Source organism: Argentina silus (assembly GCF_951799395.1).
Source record: "Argentina silus genome assembly, chromosome: 9".
Lineage (NCBI taxonomy): Eukaryota > Metazoa > Chordata > Actinopteri > Argentiniformes > Argentinidae > Argentina > Argentina silus.
In genome coordinates this window covers 21978953-21996870 of record NC_139663.1, presented here as the reverse complement: position 1 = coordinate 21996870, position 17918 = coordinate 21978953, and the positions used below count along the sequence as shown (strand labels likewise).

At 46.2% G+C, this 17918-nt stretch overlaps 2 protein-coding genes across 2 annotated transcripts; one reads left to right on the top strand and one right to left on the bottom strand.

The window, feature by feature from the left end:
* Positions 1-6873: 6873 nt before the first annotated feature.
* On the bottom strand, positions 6874-9086 carry smim10l3 (small integral membrane protein 10 like 3). The gene is made up of 2 exons (XM_083677081.1): positions 8754-9086; positions 6874-8274 (listed from the first exon to the last, which is right to left on the bottom strand). The coding sequence occupies exons 1-2, from the start codon at positions 8931-8933 to the stop codon at positions 8254-8256; spliced, it is 201 nt and encodes a 66-aa protein (XP_083533207.1). The 5' UTR covers positions 8934-9086; the 3' UTR covers positions 6874-8253.
* An 891-nt stretch (positions 9087-9977) lies between these two features.
* On the top strand, positions 9978-17799 carry LOC310809681 (ras-related C3 botulinum toxin substrate 1-like). The gene is made up of 6 exons (XM_083677080.1): positions 9978-10349; positions 12630-12701; positions 13623-13740; positions 14169-14231; positions 14900-15059; positions 15423-17799. Exons 1-6 carry the CDS (start codon positions 10315-10317, stop codon positions 15551-15553), a joined length of 579 nt encoding a protein of 192 aa, XP_083533206.1. The 5' UTR covers positions 9978-10314; the 3' UTR covers positions 15554-17799.
* The last annotated feature ends 119 nt before the right edge of the window (positions 17800-17918 follow it).

The window sequence follows — 17918 nt, the reverse complement described above, 5'->3', positions numbered from 1 at the left end:
TTTTCTCTCTCTCCCCCCGGGTCTCCAGTTTTACATAGTAGGCGGATTCAACCAAAGTAGTGAACGCTCAGACAGCACAAGGCCAACATTTGAATATTTTTCTGTCCTACAGGCAGAAAATAGGTCACATGCAGAATGTTAGTCGAAGCTTTGTAAGTATGCTTAGACAAACACAGCTTGAGCAAACTGTCCATTTCTTTCAGTAGTTAATGTGCTGCGCTTGGTGATGAAATGTACACATTGCGTGTCTCTCTCTCTCTCTCTCTCTCTCTCTCTCTCTCTCTCTCTCTCTCCCTCTCTTCCTCCCTCCCTCTCTCTCTCTCCCTCCCTCCCTCCCTCCCTCCCTCCCTCCCTCCCTCTCTCTCTCTCTCTCTCTCTCTCTCTCTCTCTCTCTCCCTCTCCCTCTCTTCCTCCCTCCCTCCCTCTCCCTCCCTCCCTCCCTCCCTCCCTCCCTCCCTCTCTCTCTCTCTCTCTCTCTCTCTCCCTCTCTCTCTCTCTAGGGTTGTGCTCTTCACATAAGTACTTATGAGACAGTCATAACAATGAGTCATAAACATGGCTAAGATATCCTGTAGTCTTGGGTAAGTTGTGGTGTCTGTGTGTGTGTGTGTGTGTGTGTGTGTGTGTGTGTGTGTGCTTGTGGGTGTATGCGTTTCTGTGCATATGTATGTGTACGTGTGTTCACATGCATGCTTTGGTCATAGTTGAAGTGAACAGAAAACCACACACAGTACAGTGCTTACACACCGTAGTACCGCACCGCACCGCTTACACACCGTAGTACCGCACCGCACCGCTTACACACCGTAGCACCACACTTCCAAGAACAAAGGCCAACAACTCCGAAAGTCTGGTTTCTAAACCCCAACGTGCTTCTGAGCCTCTGCCTGAGCTATCTGCCAGAGCTGTCTGCCTCTCTCGGTGTGAAGTGATACCATGAACAAAATCAGGCCATTTGCATAAACTGAGACAAGTAATGATGCAAATCAAGTAAAATCAATCAAATCAAATGTATTTTTTATTAAAATACAGTTTGTTTCTTACCAGTTCCCACTACTTGTGGAAGTGCAACCCAGGCACGGTGGGGATCCAGTGGTAGCTGAGGAGAGGGTTAACCTGCAGTGTGTGGCTGTCTGGGGCCGTCTGGGGCCGTCTGGGGCCGTCTGGGGCCGTCTGGGGCCGTCTGGGGCCGCGCTGTTCCAGGGCGATCAGCCTCTCTCTCTCAGCGTGTCACTGCGGGCGGGCGCCGGGCCGCCCCGGGGCGCCACACGTCTGGCAGATTAGCCCGTCTGTCAGAGGAGGCGGCGGCGGCGGCAGCTGCGGTGGCCATCGGCGCTCCTGACCGACTTCACGTGACCTGATTGAGCAGTCAGAGAAACCCCACTTCATATGCTCCAGTCGCCACCGTAACGCCCGGGGGGGTTTACCTCCCCCCCCAGAACCCCCCCCCCCCCAGAATCCTCTGACCCCCCCCCCCCCAGAACCCTCTCACCTCGTAACGCAGTCATGCAGAATCAACCATACCATAGCCAGCATCATCCCCCCCAACCCCCCCATCTCCCGCTCCCGCTCCCTCTTTCCCTCTCCCCCTCCCCCCCACCCTACCCCACCCCTCCCCCCACCCCCCAACTGCGTTATGCGTACTCAGTGGAATTCCATAGGAATTTTGAGGGCATTCTGAGGGCATTCTGTTGGGATGTTGGATGGTGGGGATGGGGGATGGTGGGAATGGGGGATGGTGGGGATGTTGGATGGTGGATGGTGGGGATGTTGGATGTTGGATGGTGGGGATGGGGGATGGTGGGGATGGTGGGGATGTTGGATGGTGGATGGTGGGGATGTTGGATGTTGGATGGTGGGGATGATGTGTATGCTGCAGAAACAGACAGTTCAGTTGTGGGTGGAAGAAGCAACTCAGGTTTCCTGTCTGGCGAGTGGGACATGGACAAGGGTTCAAGGTGGGATCTCCTCCCTAGACGGCCGACAGAGGCAGGGGGCAGGGGGCAGGGGGCAGAGGGCAGAGGGCAGGGGGCAGGAGGCAGGAGGCAGGGGTTCTGGCCTTGGGGGGTGGGGGGTGATGAAGGACGACCACAGCAAATACTTCCTGGATGGTTTTCGGGGGGCGGGTCTATGAGGGCAAGGGGGGAAGTGGATCCACAGAGGTCACAGGAAGCTCTGTAGAGCAGGACTTCCTCTTTCCCCTCCGTTTGATATTCAACACACACACACACACACACACACACACACACACACACACACACACACACACACACACTCACATACTCACTCTCTCTCTCTCTCACACACACACACACACACACCGTTCAACTAACATGTCGTACCACTTATTTTCCAGCCGCCATCGGATTAAGTCGGTGGAGATTGGATCTGGTCTGTGAAATGTACGGCCCCCCGAAATGAGTGCGGGTCTTTATTTGGACTGTGTCTGCAGTACACAAAGGCATCAGTGTGTCCAGGCACGTGCCTGTAAGTAAACCCAGGTGTGAGAGGCTTGTCTTTAACGCCGGGTCCATCACAGTGATTACACAACAAGGTGTCAAAGCACCGCCACACACCACAGGAATGTGACCCGTGTTTCCGGGTCACAGTGAACCACCCAGCTGTCTCCTACTAGATGTATTCTTTGACGAATACAAAGTGTTTGTTTACACATGAAGTGTTTCTCCGTGTTGTGTTTTTGCTGGTTCTCTAACCATTTCGCTGCATGTCAGAAGGCAGCTCATATTTCGCATTGGACTGTTTGTCAAGCTGACTGTTATATAAACCATATCAATCACAATCAGGAAAGGACCTCATGATGATCGTTGGGACACAGCTCAGTGGAGGAACACCTGACTGCAGGAAAGAGGATCAAGGCTGTCAAGGTCATCAGATGATAGATGAACTGTGATACCTTAAAGGTGCAATCTCAAATCAAATCAAATCAAATCAAATCAAATCAAATCAAATCAAATACACAATACACAACATACAGGGTACAGTGCAATGAAATGCTTACGGCAAGCTAGCCCCTCAACCCTGCAACAATCAACAATCAACACAAGTCATAATAAAAAATATATATTCTAATGCATCCAAATCATAAATCAAGGGTCTGAATATTGTTACTGCCCTTTATAATATTTTATGATTCGATCCAACACTTCAACCCTCAAGCAAAGCACTGCTGTACTTCATATTCACATAATAGAACAGGTAAGACAGAAAGATGTCATTCTAATGCAGCGAAAACAGATTCAGTTTTACTTTTATGTTATGACCCTTAGGCTGGCGAGCATAAATAACATCACACCCACACCCACATTCTCTCTCTCTCTCTCTGTCTCTCTCTCTCTCTCTGTGTGTGTGTCTCTCTCTCTCTCACTATCTGTCTCTCTCTCTGTGTCTCTGTCTCTCTCTCTCTGTGTGTGTGTCTCTCTCTCTCTCTCTCTCTCTCACTCTCTGTCTCTCTCTGTGTCTCTGTCTCTCTCTCTCTGTCTCTCTCTGGAGTTTAATTGCATTAGATGAAATGTACAATACATGTACATGCCTCTCTCTCCCTCTCTCTCTCTCTCTCTCTCTCTCTCTCTCCTATTTCTTTAATTCAGTTGCCAGCTCAGGTTACATGCAAACGCACATCACCTGATCTTTTCTTTGTTCAGGCTTTGCATACACACACCTCTTCTTCCTGGTGAAACCACATTCAGGTATATTTGCGTAACCACCATTAAGTGGACCATTAACCGTCCACTATAACCAAACCTCTGTGCCAAACCACAGCACATTGATAACTCCACTGCCTCCACACGAAGCTCCTGTCATATCATTATTGAGAATGCTCAACGTCCAATCCGAGGGGATCATGTGCAATCCAGGTTTAGACTAATGCATTTGAGATGAAATCAGATGGATTAAAAGTTTGATTACATTTAGCGCTGGTAATCCATTCGCCGTGGGCCATGGATTTATAGTGATAATACGGCACGTTGGTCAACAACCCCGCTGAGGTGGTATTTGCGAAGACAAACGACAAACAATGTCAGATGGTAACGTGAGGGGGAAAATAACGCAGAGTTGTACGTGATTCTTACATTTTACATTTACATTTATGACATTTAGCAGACGCCTTTATCCAAAGCAACTTACAACAAATACATTTGTTTAAGTAAGTAAGTCATCTATCCATCAGTCATCATAAGATAAATTAATCAATGGTCAGACCAGGGGCCATAAGCAGTCGTAATGCTAGAAGAAGGATTTAAAAAATTTACAAAAATTTAAAAAATTGATTCTTGTGAGTTTGTGTTTTTTGTGAACCCGTCCCTTTAAAGAGAACTCCCCCTTTAAGACGTCTCTGACACATCGTACTGAGCGTAACAGCATTGGGAAGGTGTGTGACTCTCAGACTCCTTCAGACCTACACTCACTGAGGCCTTTATTAGGAACACTATACTAATACTGGGTGGGGCCTCCCTTTGCTCTCAAAACAGCCTCATTTCTTCGTGGCATTGATTCCACAAGATGTTAGAAACATTCCATGATGACATGATTGCATCACGCAGTTCCTGCAGATTTTTCAGGTGCACTTTCAAGCTGTGAATCTCCCGTTCTACCACATCCCAAAGGTGTTCTATTGGATTCGGATTCAGATCCAGTGACTGGGAAGGACATTGAAGTCATTGTCATGTTCATGAAACCAGTTTGAGATTACTTTTGCTTTGTGACATGGTGCATTATCCTGCTGGAAGTAGCCATTAGAAGATGGGTAAATTGTGGTCATGAAGGGATGCACGTGGTCAGCAACAATACTCAAATAGGCTGTGGCATCCAAGTGATGATTGGTTGGTATTAACGGGCCCAAAGTGTGTCAAGAAAACATTCCCCACACCATTCCACCACCTCCACCATGAGAAGGTGTACAGGTGTTCCTCCACCTCCACCATGAGAAGGAGTACAGGTGTTCCTCCACCATGAGAAGGAGTACAGGTGTTCCTCCACCATGAGAAGGAGTACAGGTGTTCCTGATAAAGTGAGTGGATGTTTTCAGCACATTAACAGACATGTTTCCCTCATCGTAATGTTCATAAGGTTAATTATCACACTGCGATAAACACATGAGAAGCAGCATATGAGACCACACACACCTATGTGACCTTGTAGACACACTCCAACATGATTAGCATCCATTCAACGTGGTTAGCATCCATTCAACGTGGTTAGCATCCATTCAACATGGTTAGCATCCATTAAACGTGGTTAGCATCCATTCACACCGCATCATATCAAACACAACAGGCAAGTCACACACACATGCGCAGTATTATAGCCAACAACACCCAAGGCACTGTTGACAAACACTACACTACACTACTACACTACACTACACTACACTACACTACACTACACTACACTACACTACACACTACAATACTATACTACAGAGTCACCCTTATTTCGCATCCTTTAACATCCTTTCATATTTTTGGGGGGAAGACAACCTGACTTATCCATCTATCTATCTTTCTCTGTTTGAAACCCTATTAAAATATTTTCCTGTGGCAAATCCCAGAGAAATAAATCCTCTTTTTTTCAGGGAAGGGGGGTGTGGGAGTGGGAGTGGGAGGAGAGGGTTGTCACATGGAGAATTACTACTGCAGTTGCCTTGGCAACTCTTGATGGTTTTTTACGCGAGTCGCCCGGCGTTGGAGTGACTGGTTGGTGTGGTGGGTTCTGCTGGGCTCAGTGTGCGACGGGAGAAGGTGTCAGCAGTTTGCAAGCTTCTTAAAGGGAGCGCAAGCCGCGACTGAGGGACGCGGAGGCTTGCTGGATGGGGGCTTACCGCATATTCAATGCACACTTAAACTCCTATCGCCACACAAAAGCATTAAATGAAGGAGTTGTGGAGTTTCGTGAGACGAGGAGAGAGAGTGGATCAGAGAGAGCGCCTTTAACCAACCTGGCGCCAGCTGATATAGTCTTTACTGTAATTGCTTGATAAGTAATAAGGTGAGTTCCTCTGTCCTAAAATTACAACTTAACTGTATTCCCCCGTCCCCGTCGCAAACGTTTTTATAGACAGTCACTGATATCATTTTTGGAAACACACATTTTATCTTCTCCCTTCTATACTTTCCCTCAAAGCACATGACAGCTGGCAGTGTTTTCAACAGCCAATAGGAGGGGGGTCCACCTAGAAACGGCGAGCTGCTGCCGCCCCCGTGCGGCCAAACATGGAACTACAGCTGAATCACCTCCAATAAGAAAACCATCGCGCTGATCAACTCTTGATGAGCCATTCAGAACATTTCGACATATGAAAAACCCATTCCACGGTGTCGATTATAGCGTCATCCTGAAGTGCAGCGCCTCCAGCTGTATGAATGGATCACCATGATTGGTGTTCTAATTTGAGAACGGCCAGTCTTGTTTCACCCATAAGAGACACGCTGAATTGGCTGTATTGAAGTATGTCTGTGATGCAGATTTAATTAAACTCTTTGATCCATCTTGTAAATCATCCGTGGGGCTATGAAACGTAGCCTGTGTAAATGAATTAATGACCTCAATAGACTGCAGACTGTAGTCCAGCTCTTATGAAATGATATCTCCACTATGCCCTCTGGTCACTATCTAATTATAGACAACAGACATATGGGTTATGAAAAAGGGTTTAACACATAAGTCCTCTCCACTGGTGATCTTACCCACATCAGCTAATGTTGCCTCAAATCTAATTACTGGCTAAGGGGGTGAACAGTAGAGGAGTTTGGACATTGATAGATAGATAGATAGATAGATAGATAGATTGATTGATAACGACGAGGGTAAAAATGACCATAATTCAATATCTCCTCTGAATCAACGCCACGGGAGGAGATTATTTCATAATTTATTGTTTCCAAGGAGGTAAAACCAAGTTACAATTCTTACCCTTTTAGTACAGTGACAAGAGGAACTGACAGAACCCACAACTTCATCACAAAGAATTAAGACGAAACGAACCAAGCATACCAAACACAAAACCATTTCCAAGGTAACATCGGTTTGAAATGCCACCTTGTCCAGCTTGGAAGATGACAAACATGTGTGTGTGTGTACCATCTGTATGTATTGGACATGCAGTACCTCCCGCAAACATACTCAACTACACCTTAAAGACATGCAGCTGTGCCGTTTCCACGGCAAAGACCCAGTAAAGTAAAACATCGCTGTGAGTGGGTGTGTGAACGGTCAGCTGTACACACAGTTATACACAACAACATCCCGGCTGATCCTAAACAGAAAAGATGACCGTTCCCAGTTGTAACAATTACGCTTTTTGTCTATACACTGACACTCTTACACGGGTTGATCACCTCCCCGTACTTGCAAACCAGCTCAAACCACTGGGAACAGAAAACATGCACTGAACCATGCTGTGGAGATGTGTGAGGAGGGTGGGGTTAGAACCAAAGGGACTGAATGACATTTTAGCTCCAGGTTTCCCTTCTGAGATGACTACAGGTGACGATTAATAGGCATACCAGACCTGGGTTGAAAAAAAAAATAGAATAATCAAACGTTTTCAAATACTTTGAAGCGTTTGCTTGAGTCTGCAAGGAGTTCCAGATGGGTGGGGTTTGCCATTTTTGGACCATTCCATTGGCTGGTTTGCATTAGGCCAACTCAATGAAGCGCAGCAAAGTATATGAAATGATGTAAAACACGATCTGAACCCAGGTCTGAAACATACAGTACATGTCAAACAGAACTCAGAGAATTAAGGAGAAACAAGAGAAAGTTACCAAAACATTCATTCCATTGTCATCATCCATTTCCGTTACTTATAAGTCCTTGATTTCATGACATAAAAGGCAGTGTTGTAGAATCTCACTGGTCATCCTTCCCTTTCTGCTCGTTCTGAGCGGACCTGTGGTGGATACAGTTCCAGAGCCATTGGTGGCCGGAGGAGGTGAGGTCTCCGCACACACACACCCACACCGTCCTCACACACCTCTGCGGCAAGTGTTGATGACATCACGGTGTCCTTCCCGAGCAAAGGCACTGGGTTACTATGACAACGGGCAGCGGAGACAGCAGCCGTGTCACGTTGCGCACCGTCGCACCGGCTCCTGGGCCTCCGCGCCCCCCTCCCCCTCTCCCTCCCCCTCCTCCCCATTGTTGTTGGTTTGTGTGGAGTCGGCTGTTTGTCACTGGGATGTACGGACCGGTGATGCGCTGCGGTCTTAAGTGCTAAATGGTGGCAGTTGTCACTCAGTGAATTTCGATATGAACCTGCAACAACAACAAAAAACAACAACATCAGAGTCATGGAAAAGTGATTTCAAACCTCACATTGACGTTACGTGTTTGCAGAATAATCTTAATGCAATGCGATGAGCCACACATAGACATGCTGGACGGGGAAGTTAGGAGAACCTTCACCAAACATGTGCCCAGTGGGCGGTGGCTGCAGTTACAGAACAATACCCAGCAGCTAGCTCCAATATTACTGTGTGAGAACGACAGACTTCAATTTCTGCGCTTATCCCAATAAACCAATGAAAACAATTGATCAATCAGATGTTACGGAGATTTATTCCACTGACTCATCTGTGGCAGAGGAAACGGATCTATGCTAGTTGGGCTCGCCTGCTAGCTGGTTAGCAAGTTTCGCACAGTTTTGATATTTGCTCCTCCAGACTTGTGTGTGACTGAGCATCTTAACCCAGCTGGATATGGCTGAGGTGGTCTTTAAATATGGACATATTTACCTGTAATCGCACATTGAACATCATCGAAGCGATGAGGTAGAGATAAGGGAATCTGATTCGCAGTCGCCACGCTAAATCAAAAAAGATCAACAAAGTCCTCGTCAACCCTTTTGAAAACACCCCGTAGGTCCGACCAGCGGACCCCGAAAAACGGAACACTAAATACGACAGACCCGCCATAAGACGATGTCTGTCAGGCAATTTACACGTCAGCTATTGAAACCAGCTGACTAGCTAGTAACCAACATGTAACAGTGGATAATTCCATGGTTGCCTCCGCATTACAATCGTATTTTCGTCATGATCAGGCTGCTCTACCCGAGCCAAGACTACTGGCCGTTCTTCTTCTCCCGTTTTGGTCATAGTACGGAGCATTAATAGTGTGACCCACGGAAGTTGCAAAGATATGCGCTGACGTCATCAACAACTAGATAGATTTCGCCCTTTTTGTTATTTCTGGTCTTTAGAGAATCCCTCAGATGCAGATCACATAGATATTACATACACACATAGAGGTATTTGATACAGTTCAACAATGAATCGTCTCCCCTTGCACGCAGACCTGAATGATATAGTTCAGACTTGTGTTGTTGGTTTATTCTAGTGCATTCCTCCGTCCTTACAGCCAAAGAGGTATATATCCCGACCCCAAAATACCAAAAAGAAGACTAATTTAAGACACCTCTTTTTATTCAAGCTCAAACTTTTGTACCACATATTTTTGGTGATTTGTTTTGGACACTCACTCAATCAGACCACTTGGTCAGACCCTGCTATTTGTTGTAGTCAACGTAATTTGATACCTGCGTTTGAAACAAGATTCAGATCATTTGATAGTGTGACTGAAATGTGTTTTTAGTCAACCTGGTGTAACACATTCGTTTCAGCATTTTGTGCGTGCGTGGGCGTCTGGGGCGACCGGAAGTGACTGTCGGGAACAGATCAGAGTGACACACAGACACACACGGTGTGTTTTTATCCAACTACCTCCAATCGAGCTCTATTAACACTTCCGGTTTTGCTTTTCGCCGTTTTGGTGGCTTCAGAATAAAAGCGCGAGTTAAAACATGAATGGAAAGTGACGGGATCCCGATGTTTTCTCTTCTCTTTTTTTTTTGGCTGAATTAAAGGGCAAATGACCCAACAGAAAGTTTATGCAATTTACATACATTTCCATTGACCGGAAGTGTGTGGGCGGAGTGGCGCTGTTGCGGCCGGGGGAACGGAGGTGTTCTTCTCCGGGGTGGTGGCCGCCGCTGTTCGCTGTTCGCCTCGCTGTTCGCCTCGCTGCTCGCTCCGCTCCGCTGTTCGCTCCGCTCCCAACCTCAGCAGCAGAAAGCGTGGGAATGTAGTTACACAAACTAGCGCTGAAGCAACACAACTGACCAGACCACAGTCTCGGAGCGGTAGCTGCACCGGTCGCAACTTGACCAAACCGTTGAAGACTTTCCTCCGGACATTTACAAGTGTGACCAAGTTGGGACAAAGACGGGTAACTTAGCTAGCTGCTAACGACTGCGACGGGTGAGAGAGAGAGAGGCGCGTCTGGCAGCGGGGAGCAATGCAGGCCATAAAGTGTGTCGTTGTTGGCGACGGGTAAGTTGGAAAAAGTTTCCTCAAATGCTTTAAACACGCACCCGAGTCCCCAGTAGCTGTGTCGAGAGATGTGGTATTAGCTAGCTAGCTGAACAGCACCAGTGGAGGTAGATCGGGACGTGTGATCGGTATGTGAAAGTTAGATCAGCTACTGCTGGCATGTCCGAGCTAGGCTAGGCTAGGCAGCTAGCTGGTCGCAGGTTTAGTCACTCACTCAGTATCTTCTGATTCAGCAGCGGATGGAGCTCCTTCGTGCTGCGGTTGACTGGACGGCTCGACCGACCCCAAATCTGTTTGATCAGCTTTTTAAAAAACCACTAGTTTCATCCTCTGATTAATACGGAACAAATCTGAATAGCTACATTTGTTTGTTGTTGGTGTCGCCAGTTAGTTCGACAGCCCAGGAGTGAAGAATGTGATAGTTTAGCTCGTATGCCAGTAATTAAATCTCAGGACACAGCAGTCGGAAAGGTTTATTGTCCCGATCAGCTGGTCCCTCGGTCTTGTGTGTGCATCGCTGGTTATGAATGGAACTGTTCCTCCACTGACCCAGTTTTTTTTAAGTAGGTGGGTTCGTGGCTGATCGGCCCATTAAATCACTGCTAAGTCATAGTTGTGTTGTTTAAATGCCCTGTTTGACTAATTTCCGCCTAAAAAAACAGATTCAAACTAAACTGCTTATAACATTAGAAATATAATGATCACATACAAAAGCAGGATGCGATTTGATAGGTAACACCTTGACGTTTTGTGTGGATATGCTCAGATCATAGTTTAGAATGACATACTACACACCACAAGGAGATAAAGTAAACAATAAGCAAATAAAAAATCAAATTAAAGCAGAATTTGGGCCCAATAATAGGCCTGTCCGGCTTAAGAGGTTAAGTTTATTAGAAAGAAGTTGAAAACTTGAGTGCCCATCCCAATTCAAGTGAAAGTTGTGTCATTGGTGGAGTGAGGACAGCTGCTTCATTCAGTCATGCTCTCCTGGTTAAATAACCTACAAACTTGTTTTTCTTCTCCTTCAAATAGCCTTAAAAATAGTTATTGTTTTAAAAAAATGTTCCAGGTGTTTATCGGTGTACCCAGGCCGTATGACCGGAATACTGATGCCCTAATTACACACCACAGAGCCGGGCCGAGCCGGGCTGGCCTAGTTACCTATCCAGCACAGTTACCGAAACAGTGGTGGGAATCACAACGTAAAAGGAACATATCTGAGCCAGTAAGCTAGGCTTAGTGACTCCTTATTGTTAGACAATGCCATACATATTTAAATCCTTCCTGCTCAAGCCCTGCCAAGCTTCAGGGGTGTGAGTGTGTGAGTGAATGAGTGACTCATCACACTTAACCTTCCTTAGTGTGGCAATAACATTCACAAAAAAAACTAAAAACTTTACTGATTGAGCAGCTGATGACACTTTTGGTTACTGGTGACTTTTGGTGACTGGCTCTGCCACTATTGCAATTATGCAGTCAGTGTGCATGCCTGCATGTGTGTGTCTCTGTGTGTGTGTGTGTCTGTGTGTGTGTGTGTGTGTGTGTTTGGAGTAAGACAAGATAGTCAAATCAAATGTTAATGGTTATTTACACAATATACATCATACCATGTAATGAAATTCTTTAGGGTGAGCCACTCCCCAACTACGCAACAATCAGTCAGTATCAGTATTGGTGAGCTGGCCACTGTAACAGGCTAGTAGGTGTTGTTCTTTTGATCGTGACGGTACGCGATGGCACGGGGTGGATGTGCTTGAACTAGATTGCATCCCAGCTGTTGGGCACTGATTCCACTGGTGGTACGTGGGGGTGGGGGGAGGAGGGCCTCTGACAGTCTGGGTGTGGTGGATTGTACCGCCGCAGCAGGAAAGATATAAAACCTCAGCTTACGTCATAGACGGACGCACAGCTGAACTCTGCATAGTTCTTTGATTTATCACACGGGGTAATCATTCTGTAGCTGGGACATGGACACGCCTTATGAGTGGGCCATTAAGGAAAACCCTAACCCTTTTACTGAGCAGGCCGTTAAGGAAACGTATTCTTCCACCATTAACATTCTGTGCTGTTATTAAAAATTAAAATTAAAAATGTTAATGCTGAGGTTGTGCATGCCCTGCTGGAACGTGTGTCTCAATCTGAACCCCAAGTGAAATCCCTGATCCTCACAGCTCTTCCTTTACAGGCCTCCAAGTGTGACCGTGGGGGGGGGGGGGTCATAGTTTATGTGGGATTTTATCATTGACATAATTTCTCCCTTTTCTCCCCTTTCTGCAGAGCCGTGGGTAAGACATGTCTGCTCATCAGCTACACCACCAACGCCTTCCCTGGAGAGTACATCCCCACGGTGTGAGTACAACGACAGCCTGGGGGGAGGTGGGGGGGGGGTACCACGACAGCCTGGGGGGAGGGGGGGGTACCACGACAGCCTGGGGGGGGGGAGGGGAGTACTACAACAGCCTTGGGGAGGGGGGGGGGGACAGCTAAACAGGACAACAACCACCCACACCTGTTCTGTCTGCCCCCCCCCCCCCCCCCCCCCCCCCCCCCCCCCCCCCCTTATCACTATGCAGCCAGAGCAGCCAGCTCAACGTGTTTGGCTTCAGTTGGATTTGAATGGGTCAAACATGCGGGCCTTATCTGACTCAGATCCGTTGTGGTAATCGGTATCACTGACCTTGTGGTATGAACTGGTTTCAGGACAGGAACCTCCTGGCTTGTGATCAGCGAGCCTGACTCGATCCTGTATCACTGAAGGCCAGATTTATATTTACATTTGAGTGATGAAGCACACGCCCTCACCCAGAGTGACATACAATAACTACATTCAACCTCAAGACACCTCATAATCATCATAAGACTTTCTATAAGAGAAAGTTTATTATACATTATTATTAGCAGTATTATTATTATTGTTATTGTTGCATCATGGCAAAGATTGCACCGAGTATTTATTCATTATTTATTGTCATGAGACAAAAATACAAGCAAGGAAAAACAGAAGGTTAACTAAAGATTAGGAGAAGTATCAAAACGTAGAATTTGATATCGGAATTTGGTTCAGTTTTATTCCCTCATTAAAGAAGCGTTGGTAGATATTCTTCTTTTCCAGCCCTTCATATCTAGCCGAAGAGACTGCATTTGTCTGCTCTACTCTCTACAGTTCCCAACACACACACACACTCACACACACACCCTCACACACTCACACACACACTCTCACACACACCCTCCCTCACACACTCATTGCTATTGACCATACCCTCACAGGTTCGACAACTACTCTGCCAATGTGATGGTGGATGGCAAGCCGGTGAACCTGGGCCTGTGGGATACAGCAGGACAGGAGGACTACGACAGACTCAGACCTCTGTCGTACCCGCAGACGGTGAGGCTGCCCACATGCTTTTTATTTCTCCTCCTTTCGCGTGTAATCGTCTGGCCGAGCAGACGCTCTTATCCAGAGTGACTCACGAGAAGTACATTAGCCTAAGTACGCTAAAGTAAGAGAGACCACGGTTATCGCAAAGAAGGCTTTCTGTGAGAATGAGTGCTTGAAGCAGTCCGCGGTGCCCGAGAGAGAGGGAAGAAAGCCATTGATTGTTTGTTTTTGTCGAGATGGTTTACTCGTCGCCAACGCTGCGTTGAAGTCTGAGATGTGAAACCGTGCGTTGGAACGAGGAAGCTAAAGAAACAAACTCTGTAGTATGTGGGAGACAGGCGGTGTGTTCCAACAAGGAATTGGTTTTCATCGACCGTGTGTAAGATTTGCTCTCTCTCTCTCTTTTTTTTTTTTTCTTTTTCTTTCTTCTCCAGGATGTGTTCCTGATTTGCTTCTCCCTTGTGAGTCCTGCCTCGTTTGAAAACGTCCGTGCCAAGGTGAGTGTTTTAGAGGCCACAATGACCGCTATAAATCGTTACATTTGAGTCATTTAACAGACACTGTCTTCCAAAGCGACTTTCAATGAGTACATTTGTCTTAAGTAGGCAAATCAACTATACAGCAGTCATCAGAAGTAAAACCTTGGATAAGAACAAGTGCCATCAGCAGTCACAGTGCTGGAGAAAGGGAGTTTTTTTCTTGGTAATGTAGGGTGTTAGGGGGTGGAGAGGTCTGAGGTGGAGGAGCCCAGGTGTACCCTAAAGAGACGGGTCTTTAGTCGACGGAGGGAGAGAGGTAGTGACTCTGCCGTCCTGACAGCGGTGGGAAACTCCTTCCTTCATTACTAGTGATCCAAACCACAACACTTTATATGTCCAGTTCAGTCATCTACCCCTTTAACGTTACGTTTAGCTGAGACTAGAATAGGTTGTGGTCTGTTGAAACTGACTCTTAGAACAAGGAAATGAGCCATGCAACCTGAATGGGAGTATTGTACTCATCTGTGAGGAACACCGTCTCCTCTCTGTCCAGTGAGGCTTCATGAAACGGATAAGACAGAGTCAATGAAAAACGCTGTCATCCTTGAAAATGTCTTGACAATCGGTCATGCGGTTTGAGTGAGTGTGGTGTAACTGGAGGTCTGATGAGAACACTGTCTCTGTAGTGGTACCCAGAGGTCAGACACCACTGTCCCAACACCCCCATCATCCTGGTGGGCACCAAGCTGGATCTGAGAGACGACAAGGACACCATCGAGAAGCTGAAGGAGAAGAAGCTCACCCCCATCACCTACCCCCAGGGCCTGGCCATGGCCAAGGAGATTGGTACGTGCTCATGGATCTGTCAGCCACATGCACTTATTATGTGTCGGATTATCGATGTGTGAGGTTATCTTAAAGGCCCTCCGTGGTCGTTCTGAGGTGTTTTAGCTGATATATGACATGCTGGTGCTGCACAGACGGAACATTTTAATTTATGTCAAAGTATGCAAAAGTTTGGACACACCTTCTCATTCAATGGTTTTTCTTTACTTTTATTATTTTCTACATTGTAGATTAATATTGAAGACATCAAAACTATGAAGGAACACACATGGAATTATCTAGTAAACACCCCTCCCTCCCCCACCCTCCCCCCTGTCCCTCCCTCCCTCCCCCACCCCACCCCTCACCCCTCTCCCTCCTCAGGTGCGGTCAAGTACCTGGAGTGCTCAGCTCTGACCCAGCGCGGCCTTAAGACGGTGTTTGACGAGGCCATCCGGGCGGTCCTCTGCCCCCCTCCCGTCAAGAAGAGGAGGAGGAAGTGCTCCCTGCTCTAGACTCCACCGGGAGGAAGTGCCAGGACGTGGGCGCAAGCAGAGGGGGCGGGGTTTGGCGGGGGTTGGGGGACACACACACACACAGGAAACGTTAGACACAAAAACATTTGACTTCAGAATTCTTTCCTTCCTTTGCAGTAGCGACAGCACTCCCAAACTGTTCCTTTGGAAAAGAAAATGCAGTTTAGGAATCTATCCATAGGTGTAGGAATGGGTTGAGATGATGATGATAATGATGATGATGATGATATCGCCAGTCCTTTCCTCTTACACACACACACACACACACACACACACACACACACACTCACTCACACACACACACACACACACACACACACACTCACTCACTCACTCACACTCACACACACACACATGAAGACGTAACAAATTCCTGAGGCCTTCTAAAAATGGATTAGAAATTCTGTGAAAAGGATCGTGGAATGTTTTTTTTTTTTTAGTTTTTTTTTTTTTTTTAATAATTATTGTTCTTCCACTGGCAGTCCGCATCGTTTTGTTTACAGTCAGAGTTGTTTTGAGTGGAGAGAGAGACGTTGCCAAAATGCATACTGCAGATATTAGTGGTTGTACATCAGACACTAAACCCTCCGCTATTGTCTGAGGTTTACATCTTTTAAACGTACAGCTAATAATTTGGCACAGTGCACTGCAGCTAGCGGTGACATCACGGCGGCTCACTAGCCATTCATGGTTAGCGGGGGCCGCTGTGTGTGTGTGTGTGTATTACACTTTGAAATGAAGAACTCAGAAGGTCAACTGAGACATCAGCCGAGGTTCTATTTTTGCCTCAGAATACTCAATGTACCATAATCTAACTTTTTTCATAATCTCTCTTTTTTTTTTTATTATAACTAACAACGGTCACCTTCGGCTCAACTCCTGGTTTAGCCAGCGTCATCATGTCTGTCCACTAAGGATGGACTGGTCATCATGTCTGTCCACTAAGGATGGAGTGGTCATCATGTCTGTCCACTAAGGATGGAGTGGTCATCATGTCTGTCCACTAAGGATGGAGTGGTCATCATGTCTGTCCACTAAGGATGGACTGGTCATCATGTCTGTCCACTAAGGATGGACTGGTCATCATGTCTGTCCACTAAGGATGGACTGGTCATCATGTCATTACAGGTAGAAAGTTAATGTTGATGGCAGACCATGGTCTTTCTCATGTGGGATATATATAGAGGACCATGTCTGCTCGTTCCATTTTTTTTAACTGTCAATGTATGCCAACAGTGCTTTTTATCGATCGGGGGGGGGGGGGAGCATGCTCCTTCAGTATTCCACAGGAGAGCTTTGCTCGCCGCTTGCCTCTCCCGGTGTTTGTTGGACCTGTCAGTCAAAGATGTCATCATGTCCCACCTCCTTCCATGTCCCCATACACCCCCCCCCCCCTCTAATACAACACCTTGCCAGTACTGTAGGAGTTGTCAGAAGTGAGTTGTTGTCTGAGATGTGCACCGCTTGCAGCTTTGGAAGAAGAGATCAGGTGTTAGGACTGTCTGGGGGTCGAGAGGCGGGATAAGAGCACCTTCCAATGGTCTTTGGGCATTTATCAACCCATTCATGCAGCCATTTCTTTTTATGTTATAATTATTATTATTATTATTTTTTCCTTTTTTGTGAATAGCACATTCGATTCACAGTAGAACCACTCCTGGGAAAGCAATGTCACTAAGGAGTTATGTCAGAGATATTATATAACGGTAACAAAGATACTGTCAGTAACGTTGTAGTGTGTGTGTGTATATATATATATACATATACATACACTCATCCTCTGTTATAATCCTGTGAATTGGCTATTTTGTATCGATTCTTTTCTTCTTTTTTTCACTGAAGTTGCATCACTCACTGTATTTTAAGACTAACACTATGAATGATATCTTGTTGTATTACCTCCTACTACGAATCATTGTTAACTCTACCGTAATCTCCCTAAAAGTCTAGCTTTTTGTAATTAATGCAGCTGTAACGGCATGCAATGTGCAACCTATACTGAAGAGCAAGACTTAGGATCGCTACATTTATATATATTTTTTTGCATATTTACATATGTATTTGAACTACTAGATCAGGAGTTAAGTACATGATATGACATAACTGTTGTATTCAGGCATCAAGCTGCGTTCCCACTCTTAAGCCAATGTTGTGACCCTTTGGTTTTATGGATAAAGCTATTGTCACTTTTTTTTTTGAGAGCCAATAAATTTGAATTAAATGAATACTGTCTGACTTGTTGCCTTTTTCCCTGTGTTCTTGTAGCTCCTTCAGATGATACTAACACATAATTAAAGGTAGGATACCTGGTGTGTTTGTGGCAAAAAGGTGGTCATAAATCCAG